Consider the following 23171-nt stretch of genomic DNA (forward strand, 5'->3'; position numbering starts at 1 on the left):
CTCTCTCCAGAACTACAGCTTTCTTTGCCAGTGTGTGCATGCTCGTAGCTCAGTCGTGTACATTACAACTCTGTGACCCCATGGACTGTAACCTGCCAGGCTCCTCTGTCCATGAAATTCTCCAGGCAAGAATACTGGAGTGGGTAGCCATTCCCTTCTCCAGGAGATCTTCCCGACCCAGGGATCAAACCCAGGCCTCCTGCATTGCAGGCAGATTCTTTATGGTCTGGGTCACCAGGGAAGCTGGAAAAGTGAAAGTCATTCAGGCGTGTCTGACTCTTTGCAACCGCCATTGTACAGTCCATGAAATTCTCCAGGCTAGAATACCGGAGTGGGTAGCCTTTCCCTTCTCCAGGGCATCTTCCCAACCCAGGGATCAAACCCAGGTCTTCTGCACTGCAGGCGGATTCTTTACCAGCTGAGTCACAAAGGAAGCCCTAGGGAAGCTGGGGACCCACCCAAATGCATTCCCCCAAGACCCAGAGTCTCTTCTTTCCGGGATTCCGAAACCTTCCTTCTTTTCAACCCCTGCAGCTCTCTGACTCATCCAGATTTATGAAACATGATTTATTCCTTTGGGAGAAAGGACAGGGGAGAAATTGATAGACCAATAAATATTGCACAGGGCACTGGTGGAGTCAAGATCCAGGCCGAGGTAGTTTCTGTAGAAAGGGTGAGGGGCCTGGGCAGCGAAGGCACCTGAGTTTTGTTGTTGGGGCCTGAGTGGACACGAGCCTTGGTTTCTGGTTCCTCCTGGCCCACAGCTTTGTGCTGGGCACAAAGCTCCCGACTCCTTCAGCCTGGACAAGCTGATGGGCAGTTGACCAAATGGCCTGCCTTATAAGTAGCGGCAATTGATAGAAAGAGCAGGTCTCCTTCAGAAATTCTGATTGGTTGCTTCTCTGCAGGGACAACTGGCTGCCCAAGGTTGATAGTGCCCGGCAGCTGTCTCACTGGCAGTTTGCCAGAGGAGCGGACTAAAAGGTTCTTATTGGCTGCAGGCTGGAGCTCCGCCTCGGTGAACATGATGGGCATTTTGCCCAGTACGGGTTAAACAGACAGTGATATACGGCGGCCTCCGGAGGGCACAGTTTAACAACTGGGCCTGGTGGTGTGTAGCGTTGCACGGCTGTGATTGGCTGGCCCTCCCTCCTCAGCCAAACTATGTTTAGAACTTTATGATGAAGGAGGGAGTAAGAGATGGACCAGAAGCAAAGCCAAAAAGCTTTGATTGGCTGTTCATGGGAAGGGGGCGATTGGCAACGGCGGGCTGCCTCATTGGGCGGTTTTGTTTAAGAAAACAGCATAACGGAAGTGGTAACGAGTAATTGTAAGTTGGGGAGTGGCGAAGCATCTTAGCCATGATCGACAGCTTGTCAAGGAGGAGGCGGCGCTTAGTTCCCAACCAGGTGGCTGGGTTGGGCTGGGCCGAGAGGTTTCTCTAAGGAGTTGTCATCGCTAGGTGTGGACTTGGGGGAAGAGATAGTAGCCAACAGGTCTAGTTTGGGGAGGCCCGGGGGCGGGTACATTCCGACGGTGGGGGGCAGGGCTTGCAGGTGGGCCAGGGCCCTCTTTCCGTTGAAGGCCACGTCACAGCCTGACTGGGCTAGAAGCCAGTTCTCCACCTCCGACTGGAGCCACTGGGAGGTCTCTGCTGGGGGACAGGCAGGTGTTGTGAGGTCAGACCAACCCGAAGGACTAAGAGTGGGCAGCGGGGAGGGTGCAGGACAAGGAATAAGAGAGGTCTGGGTTTGGAAGAAGCCTAGCGGAGTGGGGCAGAACCTAGGAGGCTCAACGTTGGGGCTCTCATCTGAGGACCAGCCAGGGACTCTTGTTCAGGGAGGAGCCATCTGGGCTCTCTAGTAAGGGAGTATTTGGGTTGGCATATAGGAAGCAGCGGACGGGGAGTGGGGAGCATACCACAACAGGAGTCTGATCCAAGACTCCTATCGCAGTTGAGGTTGAGGTCATCCCAGTAGCAGGCCCACCGAGATGGGAACTGGGTCAGGAGTCCCTACTGTTGAATCCGGTTCACCAGCGCGAGCTGGGTTTGGGAGGTGGGCATCATGGAGATGGAGTCTCACTGGGGCAAGGCCGTCTGGGACTAAGAGGACTCTCGACTCCGTAGTGGCGGGGTGGAGTTTGTTCCAGATGGGGCCACATCTGCGCCCAGCAGTGTTAGGAAGGGGCGGGGCCTAAGGGGAAAAGGGCCGCAAGAGACGGGGCGGGACCTAGCAAGTGAGGGGCTGCAAAGGGGTGGGGCCTCTTGGCCCCTGCGGGCCTACCTTCCGGCTGGCCCTTTGCCCCTCCGGTCCGCCGGGCCAGGAAGCTGTGCGCAAGCAGCGCCTCTTTGGTGTGCTCGTCCTGTGCGCGCAGGACCAGGGCGCTGAGCAGCTCTGCGTTGTTGGACGTGCTGCGGTAGTAGAGCATGTGCGCCAGCTCCAGCGCCTGCGCGCTGCGCCGATGTCCGAACATCTGCATGCAGGACAAAATCCGGGAGGGGAGGGGCGGGGCCTGCTGGGACTCCACGCCCCGCGCATACACACACCCCACCCAATCACACAGGCACCCATATACAACCCCACCCATACGCACACCCCTAGGTCACTCGGGCAGGTACCGCCCTTCCCAAGGGCTGCGGGGACCTCTGCGGCCCTCTCCGGCTCAGGTATTTTTACGCTTAACCCACACGCTCTGGCCCCAGTGCCTCGGAGGCCGCTGCCCGGGTTTGCTTATCTGAGCTACGTAACAATGGATGTGTTCGAGGATTCACAGACAAGAGTTTTAGCCTGGGCACTTTTCATTACAATTTTTTTTAAAGTCCTTATCATCTAGACACACACAAGTATTTCCAGATGATGTGTAGAATTTGCTTCAAAATAATCCAGTGGTGGTGGGTGGGGGGTGGGGGCGGGCGGGGTGTCTTTAGGTGAAACCTGAGTGTTACTAATTGTTGACGCTGGGTGCTGACAACAGAGGAGCTTATCATACTATTCCATCTGTGCATTTGTTTGAAATTTTTTGAAAGGTTTTAAATATTGTAAAGAGAGTGTTGTTGTTTAGTTGCTAAGTCCCGTCCGACTCTTTGTGACCCCGCCAGGCTCCTCTGTCCATGGGATTTCCCAGGCAAGAATACTAGAGTGGGTTGCCATTTCCTTCAGGGGATCTTCCCAACCCAGGGACTGAACCCAAGTCCCCTGCATTGGCAGGTGGATTCTTTACTGCTGAGCCACCAGGGAAGCCCGAAGAGAAGTGTTAATGGACAACAAATACTTGATGAGGGAGAGGCGGGTCTGGGGCCCAGCTGTCTACTGGCTACCCCTTCCCCACCCTCCATCCCTCCTGCCTGGACCCCTTTCCTCATTCCTGTTGTCCCTGAAGAGGGAGATGAGAGCCCATCAGTGCCCTCTGCGACTCGAACTCAGATTCATCCACCCAGATTCGTCTTTTCATCCACCAAGTGAGTTCAGGGCTGCTGGGTCCTGCGGCCTGCAGGCCTGGATGCCAGTCCTATCTTTGCCCCTCCAGCTGTGAGGCTGTGGCCAAAACCTAAGTCTTCAGGTAGCCCTGTCTGTGAGCCAAGGCAAATGACAGAAGGGGCACTGGAAGTTAATAAAACATGGCACAGAAGCTGGCAGGTCACAAGTACTTAGTTATTGAAGTATCTTCTGCCCAAACAGTGTTGCCCACCCTACGTGGAAACCTACGGTGAAATGCCTCTGAAATGAACACAGCCCTGGAAAATCGCTGAAATGGCCTGCATGGTCCCAATGACACGCTCTGTGTGAACTGCACTCTCTTCTTACAAGGCCAGCACAGTCAGTTTATGTCCCTGCATTGGAACGAATCGCCAATTTCTTTGGTTGGAGGCAAGATGCAGGAATTGGATGCATTCGCGACTGTTATGAAAAATACATTGGGTTGTGTGCCCGTTTCTGCCAGGCTTATGGAGTGGAATTCTCGCAGGTTAAGTGAACAGGTCATGCCATTCCGAGGCAGACACGTGAGGCCAGACCTCTCCCTGGAGAGGGCTCACCACTGGCCAGCTAAATGTCCCTCCGACACTCGCCAAGGCCCACGCTGAGCGCAGTGTTTCTCCTTACCCAACTCCTCAGTCCCTCCTTCCTCCTCCCCTGGGGTCCGTATCTGGGGTAGCCCCACCATCTACGCCATCACAGATCAGAGCCCTGGCACCATCCTGCCCCCTCCTCGCCAGCCTGTCACTCTCCGGCCCCATCCTCCTGCCTTGACCCTCTCTGCCCTGTCCCCTCCCGTCCAACCCACCTAATGCATCACCCAGCCTCCTCCCAGGCCTCAGTCTCCCCTACTCCCTTCTCTCTGCAAATCCCCAGAGTTGAGCCTGCCCCTCCCCTGCTCACACCCTCAAATAGCTCCCTAGTGCCCTCAGAGACTCCAAACTCTGTGGCCTGGCCCCAGGGATTACTCCCACTCAATATTCTGCTCCTCTCCCATGAATGCAGCCCGTGTTGAATGAGCTCAGTCTACCCAGATGGTCGCCCTGAGCGCACCCTGCTCTCTTGGGCTTCTGGGCCTTGGGACAGGCCAAGTGGCTTCCAGTCTTTTCTTGAAAAACACTTGCTGTCTTATCGTCAAGGTTCAGGATAGATATCGCTTTGCACAGACAAGCAGCTGCATCCCTGGGTTCCTACAGGGCCCACTGCCGCCTCGGTCAGGCACATGGCTGTCTGTCCATGGGCCCCATGCCTCTCCTTCCAGGGCAGGACCAGCCCTGAGGCATCTCTGGGATGCCAGCTCGACAGCCTTCTCAGGCTGCCCCACGGGTCTCCCCAGGAAACCAGGACATGTCAGGAGCCCCCGCAGCTCAGGAAGTCTGGGAGGGCTTTCTGGAGCCTCTGAGATGAGGGTGAGGAGGGGTTGATCAGCCTAGCAAAAGGATGCATGCATGCATGCTAAGTCGCTTCAGTCGTGTCCGACTCTTTGCGACCCCATGGACTGTACCCACCAGGCTCCTTTGTCTATGGGGATTCTCCAGGCAAGAATACGGAGTAGGCCACTGTGCCCTCCTCCAGGGGAGAGTATGTTTCAGAAGGAGGAACAGCATATGCAAAGGGAGAGAAGGGGAGAGAAGTAGTGGTGGAAGGAGCTACAAGTATATTTTGGTGGAGCTGAAGCTGAGAATTGTGTCAGATGAGGCTGAAGAAGCAGTGTCTCTGAGGCCAGGTTGTGAGCAAGGGAGGAGCAGGGCCAGCTCAGGGGCCATCTGGGATGGGCTGGAGGGGATCACTGGGTGGGGGAAGGCTAGAAAGAGGATCTGAGCTGGAGCCGAGACAGAGGAGAGGAGATGGGCACAGAGAGCCTGGGGAGCAGAGCGCCGGGGGGCAGGAAGGATGGGCTGAGGACTGACAGGTTGGGGGGCAGGGTAATTTCCAGGGGTCTAGTCAGTGATTTGGGGACAACGGGGCCATCCACAGATGGAGAACCAGGAGGAGGAGCAGGTGGGAGAGACGCTGTCCTCCACCTGGCTGCTCCAGACTTGAGTGTGGAGCTCCTGGATCTAGGAGGCACGGGAGAGCAGCTTGTGGAAACCGTGGAGGTGGATGAGCTCTCTGGGGGAAGGGTAGGAAGAGGGCCATGTATCCTGCTGCAAAATCAGCCTCCCAGGTGTCTGATCAGAGCAACTGTCCCGAGATGCGGAGCCGGGGAGGAGAAGGGGGTTTCAGGGGAAGATGGATGCTCTGTGGGCAGCTGGACAGAGGCCAGGGAGGCCTGCATTTAAGGCACGGAGGGAGTCCCTGGTAGTCTAGAGATTAGGATTTGGCGCCTTTTGGTGCCATGGCCCGGGTTCAGTCCGTGATTGGAGAACGGAGATACGACAAGCCAAATAAAAAAAGAATGAACTTAATGAGGCTCAGCCTGGGGCATGGAAAAATGTCCAAAAGGGATCAGTAAATGAGCAGGTGAACTGGGCTTTAAACTGAGTGTCTGAGCCCAAGAGACTCAAGAGTTCTTCATCCCCAAGGGCCACTGAGAGGTGGGACAATGGTCCTCCCTGGGCTGAAAATGCACATGTCCTCCCCAGAGCAGCCCAACACCCTCTTCCCCCTGCCCTCCGACCCAGTCTGTGGTTGCCACATTCCTGCTCTGCTTACAGCCCTTCTGTGGCTTCCCTCTGCCCTGAGGACGAAGCCCAAAGCCCCTGCCTTGGCATTCAAGGCCCTCGCCACCCCTCTGGGGCCTTGCTTCTCCATCCTGCACGCCAGACCCCATCCCTGTGAGATTCCCCAGGCTGTGCTCACTGCGCCCCTTCTCCACCAGGCTCAATCTCCACCTTTCAGAGCTTCCCTCAATTGACACCCGACCCCTGGTCCTCGGCAGGAAGTGCTCCCTGCTCAGCCAGCGCAGCCTGGTTATTATCTGTGGGATTTATTACCAGGCTTCCTAAGAGCCCATTGGGATGGCTGAAAACAGCTTGAAAATCAATGAACCAGCAAGGGAATGATCAGGTACAACGGACAACTCGCGCCAGTTCGCACTCTTGGGGCCAGTGCCAACCCCAGGGAGAATCAGTAAAAGGCAGCCACCTCAAGGCAGAGCTCAAGGTTCAGCAAGCAAAGCACAAGTTGGATTCCAGCACCCACCTGTCCCTTCGGCCATGAATCCTTGGATGATGAACAACCTGTACAACTGGATGGGGCAGCCCTGCACTCACATGTAGCAGAATCAGGAAAGGAGCTTGTTCGAAACACAGGCCCTGGTCCCAGAGTTTGGGGGTGGGGAAGCCCAGACTCAGGGACAAGAGCCCAGTCAGTAATAATAATAATAAAGGTAATGGTGAACTCTCATATAACACCTCTGTACTATGGGCCAGCCTCTGTTTTCCATGTTCAGCGTATTAATGCATTTAATCACCACAACTCACTGTCATCTCTGCTTCTGAGATGCACAGAGAGGTTTAAGCAGCTTGTTCAAGGTTACATAGCTTAGGACTTCCCTGGCACTCCAGTGGTTAAGACTCTGCACTTCCACTGCAGGGGGCATGGGTTCGATCCCTGCTTGGGGAACGAAGATCCCACATGCCACATGACATGGTTCTCTCTCTCTCTCACACACACACACACACACACACACGCTAAAAGAATAGGTCACACAGCTAGAAAATGGTAGAACTAGATTCAAACCCAGGCAGTCGTGTTCTAAAACACACCCTTCACATCACCAAGTGCCCAGTGAGTGGCTGTGAACACTTGTGTCACACTGGCCATGTGCAAGCCCTGCACCCAGTGCTCATTACAGATTCACTCATCTCTTCCTCACAACAGCCCTCCTAGGACGGTCTCGCTATTTATTAAGCCCATTTTCCAGATGAGAAAACTGAGGCTCAGGGAGATCGAGAAACCCTCCCAAGGTTGTGTTGAGTGAATAAGGAAGGGAAAGAAAGGCCAACCTGAAGCAGGAATAATCCACAAAAAAAGAGAAACAAACTGGCAGGGTGGCCTGACCCTCTAGCTGACCATCAAAGGGCAGGCTTGGTTGGGCGTCACGTACCTTGGCGGCCCGCAGGCCCATGAAAGCAGCGAAGAACAGCAGCAACAGGGAGGTGGCCACCTTGAGGTCAGAGAGCACCACCATGCCCACGTTGACAAAGAACACTACACCCGAGACGATCAGTGTGACGTTGAGGATGGCACGCTGCAGGGTGGACGTGCGCACCTTCAGCTCGGGCAGCAGCTGCTCCAGGCCCTCCAATGGCGTATCCTTGAAGCTCTTCAGCACTAAGTGCCCCTTCTTCGTTCGGGCTGCTAGTATCACCCGCTTAAAGTATCTCCTGATAGCCAGAGATGGAGGGGCGAGGACAGTCAGAACAGCCCCTGGGAGTCCCCCTCCAACCCTAGGTCATTCTCACTGGCTCTGAAGTCACACCATCATTTTAAAAGCTACTTAAAAATGGTGGGAGGAAAGTCAGAAGTAAGCTAAGTGCCCAACTAGAGGGGATCACTAACATGATGCAATCTCCTGTTATTGGACACATAGGTTGCTTCTGATTTTATGAACTTGATAAATGAGAGCTGAATAAAAATTCTTTAGTTAACGTTCAAACCCAAATTCTAAATATATTTCAGGGTATCTGCTAGGTGCCAAGGAGTGCTATTTAGCTCTGGAGAGACAACAAAATGAGTCAGTCACTGCCTTTGTGGAGCTTATAGTCCAGCATGAGAGACAGATAATTAAAATAATTAAATAGACAGTCTGCAAGTATAAATATCTCCTTGGAATAGATTCCTGGAAGTGGAATTACTGGTTTAAGGGATATGAGAGGCTTTTTGTCTTTGGTTTTTGTCTCTGAATTTGTAACCATATTTGATAGTCTGATTCCAGACAGATTGGGTGACTGACAGGCCCCCTGGCCAACTGTGAGATGATATGGCTCTCCTAACACTATCTGTATCTAACTACATGTTAAAAACATAATGTTCTTCAGAAACCTGGTGGTACCACTTTTTCAGAATGTGGCCTTCCCTCTCTGAGCCTCAGTTTTCCTCATTTGGAAAATGGAGAGAAATGTCCCTAGCCCTTCTCTTCCCCTAAGAATTGCAGGTCTTATTTCTCCTTGGGAAGAAGAGGCAGTATTTCATTGACCCTTTCTCCTTTCTTGACATCCCACCCAGGTCCCAGACACCCAAATCCAGACACTGACCTGTCCGTCCCCTCTCGACTCTAACCTTGCTCCCTCTTGCTGCAGCTGGGGAACAGGGGCCGCCTCACCTCTCTGCAGGGGGCGATTTGAAGAAGAAACGCTTGGAGCCCACGCTGGACTTACGGGGCATCTTCCCAACTCGCTGGCCCAAGGCCCAGAAATGCATGTAGATATACTGGTCCAAATTTATTGTCACCTGCCAAAGGGAGGGAGAAGGAAGCAAAAGCAGCTGAGCGTAAGCCACGGTGTGAATGCAGGATACTAGAATTACATGCCTCACCCCCAGTGATCCTCTGCCTCCCCACCTACTTCCCAGACTCATCATCATCCAGTGTGCAGGCAGACAGCCATGTATGGTTGTTCACGTTGTACACTGCACAAGGACATACCATCCAAGATGGCACCATCCACATCATAGTCATCTTCATGACCATATTTCCTAGCATCTATAATGCCACTGATTTTAAGGTACTCTATCATTTTATGAAGCAACTAAAAGGGAAAATATATTGTCAATTAAACCACGCAACAGGGGCTTCCCTGATAGCTTAGTTGGTAAAGAATCTGCCTGCGATGCAGGAGACCCCGGTTTGATTCCTGGGTTGGGAAGATCTGCTAGAGAAGGGATAGTCTACCCACTCCAGCATTCTTGGGCTTCCCTGGTGGTTCAGCTGGTAAAGAATCCTCCTGTAATGCAGGAGACCTGGGTTCAATCCCTGGGTTGGGAAGATCCCCTGGAGAAGGAAAAGGGTACCCACTCCAGTATTCTGGCCTGGAGAATTCCATGGACTGTATAGTTCATGGGGTCTCAAAGAGTCGGACACGACTGAGTGAACTTTCACTTTCACTTTTCAAACCATGCCACACTACTGCTTCTAAGTCACAATCCAATTTCAGAGACGGTTAAGTCTGACTTTAGAAAACAACACAACTTAAAATCACCAAAATGTAGTGATTTTTAGTATTTTGATTATAATACTAACAGTATTTAGTATTTTGATTATTAGTATTTTGTTGACTTTTTTCTTTTGGCTGTGCCACGCAGCTTATAGGATCTTAGTTTCCCGACCAGGGACTGAACCCAGGCTCCAGAAGTGAAAGCGCTGAGTCCTCACCACTAAACTACCAAGGAATTCCCATATTTTGTTGACTTTAATGGTGAGTATTTTGTATTATTTATTATAGTTAGCCCTCCATAACTGCAGGTTTCACATCTGTTGATTCAACCAACTATAGGACTAAAAAAAATTTTAATTCCAGAAAGCAAAACTGAAATCTGCTAGTATCACCAACTCTTTTACACAGCATTTACATTGTATTAGGTATTACAAATAGTCAGAGATGACTTAAAGTATGCAGGAGGATATGCATAGGTTATATGCAAATACTATGCCATTCCATATAAGAGACTTTAGCATCTGAGGATTTCCATATCCTCAAAGGCACTGGAACCAATCCCCGCCCCCCACACCAAAGAACAGCTCTCTTAATAGTTTGCAGGCAGATGGGTAATAGAGTCTCTAGTCCTAAGAAGACCTGTAGCTTATGATGCTTTTCCAACAGGTGGGAGTGAAGTTACCCGAGAAGAGGCACTTTTTTCTATTTCACCAAAGGTACCACATGGGCTAGTGTTCAGGACTACAGCTCCCAGCAGCCTCTGCTTCCCAAAGGCTCCACCCCTGCCCAAGGTCTCCTGGGAGTTTGGGTTGTTTTCTGGAAGACAAGCACCTGGACCTCATCCTGAGGGTGATGGACCACCAGAGCGTAGGCCAGGGTGTCCTCCGTGAGTGGGGAGAAGTTGGCCTGGGCCAGCAGGGGCTCCAGGGCCTGAAGCACTTCCTTCTCATTGGACAGACGCTGAGGGTCTGTAAGTGAAGGCTGGTCAAGAGTCTCCCTGTCAGGGTTGATGGGGTCATACAAGGCCTGAGGAGAGAGTCAGAGAGAAGAAAAATGGACTAGGTCAGAGTGTGAGGGATTGTGGGTACATGTAAGGATGTTCCTGGCCCCATAAATAATGGGCTACCCCAAGGCTGGATTTGGGGCCCTCTTCCTGTCTCTCCCCTCAAGCTCACAATATGTTGCCTCACCATCCCCATGGCCTTAAGCACCATCTCCATGCAGGTAACTACCCAACTCACATCTCCAAATCAGACCTCTCCTCTAAGTTCTAGACCTAATATCCATGTTCAGTTTGTGGGGATGTTTAGTAGTAATGGCACCCCACTCCAGTACTCCTGCCTGGAAAATCCCATGGACAGAGGAGCCTGGTGGGCTACAGTCCCTGGGGTTGCTAAGAGTCGGACATGACTGAGCGACTTCACTTTCACTTCTCACTTTCATGCATTAGAGAAGGAAATGGCAACCCACTCCAGTGTTTTTGCCTGGAGAATCCCAGGGACGGGGGAGCCTGGTGGGCTGCCGTCTCTGGGGTCGCACAGAGTCGGACACGACTGAAGCGACTTAGCAGCAGCAGCATTAGAGTAGTACTTCCCCTTCCCCCACAGTAGTAGAGAAGGCAGCGGCTGTGGGGCTGCCCAGATAGACTACATTTCCAGCCTCCTTTGAGACTAGGTGTGGCCAGAATTCATCCACAGAATATGAGCAGAAGTAACAGATACTTCTTGCCCCTCCTGCACCTTCCACTCTTTCCTTGTTCTTAACAGCTTAGAACGCTCTCCTGCCTACAACCGAGTTCTGAGCCCACAGAGATGAAGACAGGGCCCTCAGGGGATGGCAGAGCAACAACATGGAAGGAACCTGGGTCCTGGCATCATCTCATGAGGAACAGAGCTGCTCATCTACCGTGGCCAACTTACCACAAGGCTGTTAAATGGGAGAGGAAGAATCCTCCACCTTCTTTAAGCCATTGCCTTGTGGGGTCTGCTTGTTACAAGAGCTAAGCCTTTATAGGAACTAATACAAACTCTCTACCTGATATTTCTTGGGGATGTCACAGTTGCCTCAAATCCAACATGTCAAGCCCACAAGATCACATCCTCCCATCCCCATCTTCCAGCAAAATAACCATCCTGGATGCCCCCTCCCAAAGCTATTCCTCCCAACCTTCCCTGGCCTCTCCCCTGAGCATCAGATTCTCATAGGCAATTATGTCTTTGGCATCTCCAGCTGGATGTCTAATGGTATCTCAGATCTAACATGATTTAAGGAAAACTCTCCATTTCTACCCCCTCCCCATCTCAGTCTTCTTTCAGGAAATGGCACTGTGATCCATTCAGATGCTGATCAGGAACCCTGGAGTCATCTTTGTGTTTTTTTTTTTTTTTTTAATTTTTAAAAATTTACATAATTGTATTAGTTTTGCCAAATATCAAAATGAATCCACCACAGGTATACATGTGTTCCCCATCCTGAACCCTCCTCCCTCCTCCCTCCCCATTCCATCCCTCTGGGTCGTCCCAGTGCACCAGCCCCAAGCATCCAGTATCGTGCATCGAACCTGGACTGGCAACTCGTTTCATACATGATATTTTACATGTTTCAATGCCATTCTCCCAAATCTTCCCACCCTCTCCCTCTCTCACAGAGTCCATAAGACTGTTCTATACATCAGTGTCTCTTTTGCTGTCTCATACACAGGGTTATTGTTACCATCTTTCTAAATTCCATATATATGCATTAGTATACTGTATTGGTGTTTTTCTTTCTGGCTTACTTCACTCTGTATAATAGGCTCCAGTTTCATCCACCTCATTAGAACTGATTCAAATGTATTCTTTTTAATGGCTGAGTAATACTCCATTGTGTATATGTACCACTGCTTTCTTATCCATTCATCTGCTGATGGACATCTAGGTTGCTTCCATGTCCTGGCTATTATAAACAGTGCTGCGATGAACATGGGGGTACATGTGTCTCTTTCCCTTCTGGTTTCCTCAGTGTGTATGCCCAGCAGTGGGATTGCTGGATCATAAGGCAGTTCTATTTCCAGTTTTTTAAGGAATCTCCACACTTCTCCATAGTGGCTGTACTAGTTTGCATTCCCACCAACAGTGTAAGAGGGTTCCCTTTTCTCCACACCCTCTCCAGCATTTATTACTTGTAGACTTTTGGATCGCAGCCATTCTGACTGGTGTGAAATGGTACCTCATAGTGGTTTTGATTTGCATTTCTCTGATAATGAGTGATGTTGAGCATCTTTTCATGTGTTTGTTAGCCATCTGTATGTCTTCTTTGGAGAAATGTCTGTTTAGTTCTTTGGCCCATTTTTTGATTGGGTCATTTATTTTTCTGGAGTGGAGCTGTAGGAGTTGCTTGTATATTCTCGAGATTAGTTGTTTGTCAGTTGCTTCATTTGCTATTATCTTCTCCCATTCTGAAGGCTGTCTTTTCACCTTGCTAATAGTTTCCTTTGATGTGCAGAAGCTTTTAAGGTTAATTAGGTCCCATTTGTTTATTTTTGCTTTTATTTCCAATATTCTGGGAGGGGGGTCATAGAGGATCCTGCTGTGATGTATGTCAGAGAGTGTTTTGCCTATGTTCTCCACTAGGAGTTTTATAGTTTCTGGTCTTACGTTTAGATCTTTAATCCATTTTGAGTTTATTTTTGTGTATGGTGTTAGAAAGTGTTCTAGTTTCATTCTTTTACAAGTGGTTCACCAGATTTCCCAGCACCACTTGTTAAAGAAATTGTCTTTAATCCATTGTATATTCTTGCCTCCTTTGTCAAAGATAAGGTGTCCATATGTGCGTGGATTTATCTCTGGGCTTTCTATTTTGTTCCATTGATCTATATTTCTGTCTTTGTGCCAGTACCATACTGTCTTGATAACTGTGGCTTTGTAGTAGAGCCTGAAGTCAGGTAGGTTGATTCCTCCAGTTCCATTCTTCTTTCTCAAGATCGCTTTGGCTATTCGAGGTTTTTTGTATTTCCATACAAATTGTGAAATTGTTTGTTCTAGCTCTTTGAAGAATGCTGTTGGTAGCTTGATAGGGATTGCATTGAATCTATAGATTGCTTTGGGTAGTATACTCATTTTCACTATATTGATTCTTCCAATCCATGAACATGGTATATTTCTCCATCTGTTAGTGTCCTCTTTGATTTCTTTCACCAGTGTTTTATAGTTTTCTATATATAGGTCTTTAGTTTCTTTAGGTAGATATATTCCTAAGTATTTTATTCTTTCCGTTGCAATGGTGAATGGAATTGTTTCCTTAATTTCTCTTTCTGTTTTCTCATTATTAGTGTATAGGAATGCAAGTGATTTCTGTGTGTTGATTTTATATCCTGCAACTTTACTATAGTCATTGATTAGTTCTAGTAATTTTTCCTTTCTTATCATCACCCCTGTATCTGATCTTTAGCAAATTCAGCAGACTCTGAATCGTTCTGGACTCTAGCTTCCTTTCCATCCCACTGCTGCCTTCTCGTCCTAGCCACCATCGCCTCGCACCTAAACAGGTGCATCGGGTTTCCACTCTCCCACCATGTCCAAACCAGTCCCCACGTGGCTGTCACAAGGAGCTTACTGAGATTATAAACAGACCCTATCCCTCCAGTGGCTTCTCATAGCATTTGGAATAAAATCCAAACTCTATGACCTTCAGTGTCCTCATAGAACTGCGTAATGCCTTGTCCATCTCATCTTATGCACCCATCAATGCCGCCCAAAATTGTTGACTGAATGAATGAATGAATGAATGAAGAAAAAAAAGAGCTAGGGACTTCCCTGGCGGTCCAGTGGTTAGGACTCTGTGCTCCCAATGCAGGAGGGCCCAGGTTTGATCCCTGTTTGGGGAACTAGATCCCACATGCCACAACTAAGAGTTTGCATGTCACGACTAAAGACCCTGAAGTGCTACAACAAAGATGGTAGATCCTGCATGCTGCAACTAAGACCCAGCACAGCCAAATAAATATGTAAAAAAAAAAAATTTTTTTTTAAAGAGCAAGCTTCCAGGTGGCTTGCCTATTTGTTCACAGAGAGATGGAATTTCAGGGTGACATATAATGTGTCCCAGACTATCCAACAAGCCCCAGAGGGAAGCACCCCTCCATAAAACCAGCCCCTAAACCCCACCCTCTGTGTGTCTCTCAGGAGAGGCAGCCTTAAGGAACAACACATCAAGGTCAGGGGAAGCTTTTGTTAGTGGAAGGAAACCAGGGAGGGGCATTCCAAGTGGGAGGAACGGCCTGGGCAAAGGTTTGGAGACGGAAAGTCCAGGGTCTCCGAGACAACGGAGCCAGGTGTCTGATGATGTAGTAGAGAATCGAGCCCAGCAAGTCCTCATGGGAACTAATGCTGAGGACCGGCCCGTGCTGGCCCAGAACAGTACTGGGGCCCAGAACTAAGGCCTGTGTCCAAGTACTTCCAGCCAGGCTGACAGAGCAGGTCCCATGGGCCATGTTCTCAAATTCACGGAATGACCTTGAGAAATGCCTTTCCTGGGGCTGAGCTGCACTTTGAGAGTGAGGGACTCTCAGAGCTGGAGGAGGGAGAAGTGCATTCATATAACGTCCGCTGCGAACCAGATTCTCTTCTGGGAACTTCGCATCCGCCCATGGCTTCGAGCCAGAAACCTGGATGTGGTGGGTGACCATTGCTGTTCCCTTTCCTTGCATGATTTATTAATCACAATGATTCCACCTCCAAAACAGAGAGCAACTCCGCCAGGCTCTCTCCTCCCCACCAGCCCTGCCCAGTCCACACCACCATCGCCTTCTGCCTGGATGAGTCCAACAGCCGTCTCCAGGGCCCTTCCAAACGCCCTCGCCTCCCTCCTCTCAAGACCACTCTCAAGCCCAATGTGTCCCAAAGGGGGTCCTGAAACTCCTCCCCAAACCTGCTCTCCCTCACCCCCATCTTCTCCATGTCAGAGAAGTGCATTCTTCCAGGCGCTCAGGCCCAAAGCCTCTGGTCATCCTAGACTCCTCTCTTTCTTCAATCCATCAGCAAATCCTGATGGCACCCATTCAAAACAGACCCAGGATCCGACCACTTCTCATCTCCTGGGCGGTCGTGACAGCCGCACCAGTCTCCCGGCTCCCAACCTCACCCCCCAGTCTGTTCCCGGAAACCACCAGAGGGCGCCTCTTGTAACAGAAGTCAGCTTGCGTCTGTTAGCTCAGAGCCATTTCCTGGCTCTCACCTCACTCAGAGTCAAAGCCAAGACTTCACTGTGTCCCATACGGCGCTGAAGATCTGGCCGCATGCCCCTCTCTGGCTCATCTCCAGCTTTGCCCCTTCACTCACTCACCTCTAGCCCCTCCTACATACCATGCACACTCCAGCCACCGGGCCTTTGCACTTACCATTCTCATAGATCTCCACATGGCTCACTCTGGCCTCCTTCAGGCTCAAATGTCACCCCCTCAGTGAGGCTGTCCCTGACTACCCCACCTAAAACTGCAAAAAACACCTCTCCTTTCTTTTTCTCCTTAATTAGGGTTACCAGATTTAGCCAAAAAATAAAATACAGGACACCAAGTTCAGCTGTATTTCCAGATCAACAATAAATAATTTTTCAGTTTAAGTATGTCCTGTGCAATATTTAAGGATTGTATTTACATGGACATAATTCTACTTTAAAAAGAATAATTTCTCATAGCTTATCTGAAATTCAAATTTAACTGGGTTTAGAGGGTAGAAGAGTGTCCTCTAAAAATTCCTGTCCCCTGGGAACCTCAGAATATGACCTCATTTGGAAAAGGGTCTTTGCAGGTATAATTAAGGTATCAAAGTGAGACCATATTGGATTAGGGTGGGCCCTAAAAGCCTTTGACTGTGTGGATCACAATAAACTGTGGAAAATTCTGAAAGAGATGGGAATACCAGACCACCTGATCTGCCTCTTGAGAAACCTATATGCAGGTCAGGAAGCAACAGTTAGAACTGGACATGGAACAACAGAATGGTTCCAAATAGGAAAAGGAGGACATCAAGGCTGTATATTGTCACCCTGCTTATTTAACTTATATGCAGAGCACATCATGAGAAACGCTGGACTGGAAGAAACACAAGCTGGAATCAAGATTGCCAGGAGAAATATCAATAACCTCAGATATGCAGATGACACCACCCTTATGGCAGAAAGTGAAGAGGAACTCAAAATCCTCTTGATGAAAGTGAAAGTGGAGAGTGAAAAAGTTGGCTTAAAGCTCAACATTCAGAAAACGAAGACCATGGCATCCAGTCCCATCACTTCATGGGAAATAGATGGGGAAACAGTGGAAACAGTGTCAGACTTTATTTTTTTGGGCTCCAAAATCACTACAGATGGTGACTGCAGCCATGAAATTAAAAGACACTTACTCCTTGGAAGGAAAGTTATGACCAACCTAGATAGCATATTCAAAAGCAGAGACATTACTTTGCCAACAAAAGTTCGTCTAGTCAAAGCTATGGTTTTTCCGGTGGTCATGTATGGATGTGAGAGTTGGACTGTGAAGAAGGCTGAACGCCGAAGAATTGATGCTTTTGAACTGTGGTGTTGGAGTAGACTCTTGAGAGTCCCTGGGACTGCAAGGAGATCCAACCAGTCCATTCTGAAGGAGATCAGCCCTGGGATTTCTTTGGAAGGAATGATGCTAACGCTGAAACTCCAGCACTTTGGCAACCTCTTGCAAAGAGTTGACTCATTGGAAAAGACTCTGATGCTGGGAGGGATTGGGGGCAGGAGGAGAAGGGGACGACAGAGGATGAGATGGCTGGATGGCATCACTGACTCGATGGACATGAGTCTGGGTGAACTCCGGGAGTTGGTGATGGACAGGGAGGCCTGGCGTGCTGCAATTCATGGGGTAGCAAAAAGTCGGACACGACTGAGTGACTGAACTGAACTGAAATCCAATGAGAGTGTCCTTATAAGAGACAGAATAGGACTCATAGAGAAGAAAGTGATGTGAAGATGAAGACAGAGATTAAAGTGATGTGTCCACAAGCCACGGACTGCCAGAAGCTTGGAGAAAAGCATAGGATGGGTCCCTTCCTCTGAGGCTCCAGAAGAAACTAACCCTGCCAGCACTTTGATTTTGGACTTCCAGCTTCCTGAACTCTCAAAGAAGAGATCTCTTGTTTTAAGCCATCCAGTGGATGCTCATTTGGTATGGTAGAATTAGGAAATGAATAAGCTGGGCGTCTTGTACTTTATCTGGAACCCTCTCTGTGGTACTTAGCACTTCTTCACATATTTTACTTCTTTACCTTGTGGAGGGTCAGTCTCTCTCCCTGGCACGTGATGCCATGAGGCAGATACACAGGCGCACCACTGAGGCTGGGGGCCTGGAACCTTCCAGGACACAGTAGGTGCTCAGTAAACATGCATTGAGTGAATCCAATGAATGAATGCACAAGGGAAAGGAGGCCCAGAGAGAGGGCACCTGCCAAGGTCGCCCTCACTCCTAGTGAACGACAAAGCTGGCGTCTGAACTGGGGCTCTTCTTGTTCTTTGCCTGCTCCAAACTGCTTCCTCAAGGGTCTTAGGTCATCAGCAAATGGTAACCCAGTGTGTCTCACTCACCTGATGCTTCCACCCACCCTCTCAGGGTCTCCATTTAAAATCTGCTGCCTTGGGACTTCCCTGGTGGTTCAATGATTAAGAATCTGCCTTGCAATGCAGGGGATGTGGGTTTGATCCCTGGTCCAGAAACTAACCCATACACCACAGAGCAACTAAGCCCATGAGACAAGACTAGAGTGCCTCAACGAAAGATCTCGAGTGCCAGTTAAGACCCAATGCAGCCAAACAAACAAATAAATAATAATAAAATAAAATATGCTGCCTCAGTGAGAATGTGTGTCTTTGCTGCATATTCCATGTTTCAATATGGTTAAACATTTGCATAACATTTAAAAATAACTTTTTAAAGAAAAAGAATCCTGTCTCCAGAGGCCAGAGATGCCCCAGAGAAAAGCTTGGAGGCCAGCAGACAGGAGCACAAATCTTGGCTCTGCCACTTGGGACCTGCCTCATCTTGGGCTCAACGGGGCCCTCTTGGAGCTTCGGTTTCTTCTTCTGCCAATGGGGCTGCTGGCAGCTACTTGGTGCTGCAGGAAATTGATAAGCCTGATGCAGAGAGGCCATAGCTGCTACTCACCAAAGCAAGGAGGGGAGCTATGGGGGGCAGGGGCAGTAAAGGGTTAATTCCGCAGGCCTGAGTTGTCCAAACCTTGCACATTCCAAAGACCTGGTCCTTGAAGGGCTCCTGGGAGAGAATCTTGAAGCATTCACTCCCCAGGGCTCAGTTAATGTCCCTGGTGGTCATGCAGGTTGTACTGTCTAGATCCTCCCAGGACTGTTTCTTAGCCCAGTCTCCTACCTTGACTTCCAGACTATGGGCATTGAGTCCATCTCTCTACCCAGCTGTCCAAGAGGCAGCTCAAATTTCTAAGTCTAAACTGAGCTCTCAGTCTTCCCTGAAGACCTCTCTCTGCTCTGCTTTCCACATCTCAGTAAGTAGCAGCCGTATCCTTCAGGAGGTGCCGGCATGAACTGCTGGAGGCCCCCTGACTTCTTTCTCTCCTTCAAGGTCCCGCCCACTCAGCCAAATGATGATGCCTTCCAACCATTACCAGTGCCTGACCACTTTTCACCACTTCCACTGCTATTACTCTTGTCTGAGCTGCCATTATCTCTTACCTGGACAAACATAATAGACTCTTTAATGTATCTCCCTGCCTCTGATGGTCTGTTCCCTGCTGAGCAGCCAGAAGAATCCTATTAACACCCGAATCTGTTCATGACCCGCCTCTGCTCTGAACCCTCCTGTGGCGGCTCCCAGCTCGCTTACATAAAAGCCACGTCTCCAGCACAACCCACGAGGCCAGGCACAGTGTCCCCTCACTCCCTCTCTGCTGTCGCCTCCTGCCCTCTTCACCTCCAGCCAGTAGTTCTACTGCCATTCCCCCAACACTCCAGGCCCTCACACCTCAGGGCCTTTGCAATTGCTTTTCTCTTGAAAAAGAGAACGTTTTCTCAATGTTTTTCCTTGAAAAAGAGGACGTTTCTACCTGAAATGTCCATCCCCAGACACCCATCGAGTTCACTGCCTCAGTTCACCCAGGTATTAGCTTATCTGTCACCTCCTCAGAGAAGCCTTCCTTGACCACCCTGTCTAAATCAGGCCCTTTTCTCATCGCTTTCTATCCCACCTTCAATGGCACTTGCCACTCCTGAGTGTCACATTTTACATTTTTTGTTTTCAATTTGGCCACACTACATGCTGAAGAGCCGACTCATTGGAAAAGACCCTGATGCTGGGAAAGATTCAGGGCAAGAGAAGGGGGCGACAGAGGATGAGAAGGTTGGATGGCATCAACAACTCAATGGACCTGAGTTTGAGCATGTTTGAGCACCAGGGAAACAGTGAAGGACAGGGAAGCCTGGCGTGCTGCAGTCCACGGGGTGGCAAAGAGTCAGACACAACCAAGTGACTGAACAACATGGCGTGTGGGATCTTAGTTCCCTGACTAGAAATTGAACCCACAGCCCCTGCATCGGAAGCTCAGAGTCTTAACCACTGGACCACCAGGCAAGTCCCTTACATTTATTCATTTATCATCTTTCCACCTGGAATATCAGCTCCAGAAGGGCGTGGCTTCATCTGTTCTGTTCACTGCTGCATCCCTGATGCTTAGAAGAGGGCTGGACTCCAAGTAAGCACTCAGAGAATTTTTGCTGAATGAACAGATAAGCAAACAAGGACAACAGGGCCACAGGGTCCTGGTTCTCACCTGCAGCTGGGTCAGGACGTGATGGTAGTGGAACAAGGTACAAAAGTCCACGTGGGCTGTGAACTCCTCCAAGGCAGCCTTCTCCGCAGGAGTGGAATGGAACTCCTATTACCTCGGGAAGCAAAACATCTCTTTAGGCCTCTCTCTCCTTCCTCATGGTGGGGTGGCGGCGGGGAGGGGGGAGGGGGGGGTGGGGGGGTGGGGGGGGTGGGGAGCGGGATTCTTTCCTGGGCAACCCAGACAATCAGAGCTCTGGGCTCTTTAAAATTTTGTGGGTTTTTTTGGGGGGGTGGGGAGGGGGAGAGAACTGATCAATTTCACTGAAAGAAACTGAGGTAGCCCTGAAGAGTGAAAAACAGATGGCTTAAAGAGCTAGGGTTTCAAGTTACCACGCTGATACTTACTGGCCAGCAGTCACACAATGCTTATTTGTGTGCCAGGAACTGTTTGCTGGCATGATCTCATCCTCCAGAGGACACAAGAAGGCTGATGGAATTATAACCCTCATTGTTCAGAGGGGACACCTAGGTTTAGGAAAGTCACTTTCTGAGGGCCACACTGTCCATAAAAGAGAAGCTGAGACTCGAGACCAGGCCTGGTCCAGAGCACACAGATATACCCACTATTTTAGCATTCCTACCTCAGTGCCCTGGGTGAATGCCATCCCCTCTCTGAGTCTGTTTCCTTATTGGCAACAGAGGATCACACCCTCTTTCTGAAAAAACCGATAGTGACAATTTGATGTGATTACATGTGTCCATATATCTAAATGTGTGTTTGTGTGTGTGTATATATACTTCTGTATATGGATAAAGCCCAGCACAGAACTTAGGCCATACAGAGACATTTCAGTTCAGTTCAGTCGCTCAGTTGTGTCCAACTCTGTGACCCCATGAACCAAAGCACGCCAGGCCTCCCTGTCCATCACCAACTCCCAGAGTTTACCCAAACTCATGTCCATTGAGTCAGTGATGTCATCAAGTAATAATTATTAAATGAAGGAATGATGATAAAAAATAATCACAAGTATGATGGTGACAGTGGGGTAAGAACTTAAGGTCTTAGGGTCGAGCAAGTATCTACTTGTCTCACCCTAATCCCCACCCTGCTCTATAGTCAGTACACTTTGGATCAAATCTGAGTCACTAGTCATGACCTTAGGTGAGTCACTGCCTTCTCCTGCTTTAGTTATCTCCTTTGTAAAGAGGGAATGATGGTGGTACCTCTTACTGGGTTGTTCATTATTCAATAATATGCGGAAAATGCTTAGCACGGTGCCATATAATAAGAGCTCAGTGTAATATGATTATTGCTTCATTGGTACAATAATTATTATTAGGGAGTAGTCATTGTAATGACGAAGATGAAGATCATACCCGTTTTGTAGAGGGTAAAACCACCCCCCGTGTGAGTGCTTGTTCAAGCCCCCAGAACGAGCTAGAGTCTGGAATCGCTGCTTCATCTACATCTCGGCAGTCAGTCTCCAGCATTCCAACTCACTCCTCGCTCACCTGGGCCTATAAAGGGTAAGTGAAGTGAAGTCGCTCAGTCGTGTCCAACTCTCTGCAACCCCATGGACTGTAGCCTACCAGGCTCCTCTGTCCATGGGATTTTCCAGGCAATAGTACTGGAGTGGATTGCCATTTCCTTCTCCAGGGGATCTTCCCGACCCAGGGATCGAACCCGGGTCTCCCGCACTGTAGACAGACGCTTTACCGTCTGCGCCACCAGGGAAGTCACATAAAGGGTAAAGGAACTACAATTCCCAGGGGGCGCCAAGGGCATTCTTCTATAGCTTGAAGGGCTGTACCGCCGCGAGGCCTGCCGGGATTCGTAGTCCCCAGGCTCTCGGACCCGGGACGGGCGGTACCTGTATCAGGAGGCGGAGCAGTTGCTCTTTGGAGAACGGGATGTGCCGTTCGCGGTATTGCTGGGCCCAGTCGCGGGGCTCCGTGGGGTTCCACATCTTGCGGTACTCCCCCATCTTGGCCTCCAGCGATGACAGGGCCCGGGAGTGACCGAGAAACGAGGGCAACAGAGGCCATACTCGGACACTGGATCCCCAGAACCCTCGGGTCACATGCAGCATGGCTAGACCCTTTCCTCGCAGCCTAAACGAGGGAAATGGGAAGAGGTCAAAAGTCATCTGGGGGAAAGGTGCCCCCTCCACCTCCGCCTCCCAACTTCCAGGGGCCGTTTCTACCCCAGGCAGCGGGTTAGAGCCCATCCGCCCGCCTCGTAGGCCCTCCTGTCCATCCCCTCCCACACTATTCAGTTGGCCTGAGTCCCAGGCAAGAGTTTGGGGGGAGCGTTTTGCGGGCCCAGAAGCCCTGCGGTGACAAAACCTCTGCGGGGTCTAGGCGTCAGGTGAATCTTTATAGTATATGCTCGGAAAGCTACATGAGTCTGCAGGGCCGCCCACCCCCGGCCATGCAATCTTTCACCCTTTCCCTCACCTTTAGGCAACGCTCGACTGTCATTGAGCCTCCTGCGCATGTGCAAAACGGCGCCCTGGGCCTCCGAGGTTCGGCTTCAAGCCGCCGTAGGACGCATGCGCAATGCCTGGGTCATCGAACGGAGTCCATTTTCTTCTAATGCCCAGTCGCGACTACGCATGCGCAGTCTGCCTGGCTTGCTTCAGGCGCTTTGCTTGGACTCGGCGCATGCGTTACAGAAGTATCTCCTTGTCCACAAGCTTCAAAGGGGAAGAGGCGGGGCGGGCGCGAGACTCCGGAGACTACTGGGACTGGGGCAGGGATTCCCGTGCGCAGCCCGCTAACGGCGGGCCGCCCAACGTCCGC

General features: G+C 50.2%; 1 protein-coding gene across 5 annotated transcripts; it reads right to left on the reverse strand.

Moving 5' to 3' along the window:
- Positions 1-552: 552 nt before the first annotated feature.
- On the reverse strand, positions 553-22978 carry TMEM143 (transmembrane protein 143). 5 transcript variants are annotated; one of them, XM_025269427.3, is made up of 8 exons: positions 22827-22976; positions 22241-22481; positions 20371-20475; positions 10406-10600; positions 8746-8873; positions 7528-7807; positions 2286-2475; positions 553-1651 (listed from the first exon to the last, which is right to left on the reverse strand). In XM_025269427.3, the coding sequence occupies exons 2-8, from the start codon at positions 22457-22459 to the stop codon at positions 1395-1397; spliced, it is 1374 nt and encodes a 457-aa protein (XP_025125212.1). In that variant the 5' UTR covers positions 22460-22481; positions 22827-22976; the 3' UTR covers positions 553-1394. The 5 variants fall into 5 exon arrangements, with proteins under 5 accessions (XP_025125212.1, XP_025125207.1, XP_025125208.1 ...); XM_025269422.3 differs by having other exon boundaries at positions 553-1654; XM_025269423.3 differs by lacking the exon at positions 22827-22976 and adding an exon at positions 21747-21887 and having other exon boundaries at positions 553-1654; positions 22241-22382.
- Positions 22979-23171: the final 193 nt, after the last annotated feature.

Source organism: Bubalus bubalis, chromosome 18 (assembly GCF_019923935.1).
Source record: "Bubalus bubalis isolate 160015118507 breed Murrah chromosome 18, NDDB_SH_1, whole genome shotgun sequence".
NCBI lineage: Eukaryota > Metazoa > Chordata > Mammalia > Artiodactyla > Bovidae > Bubalus > Bubalus bubalis.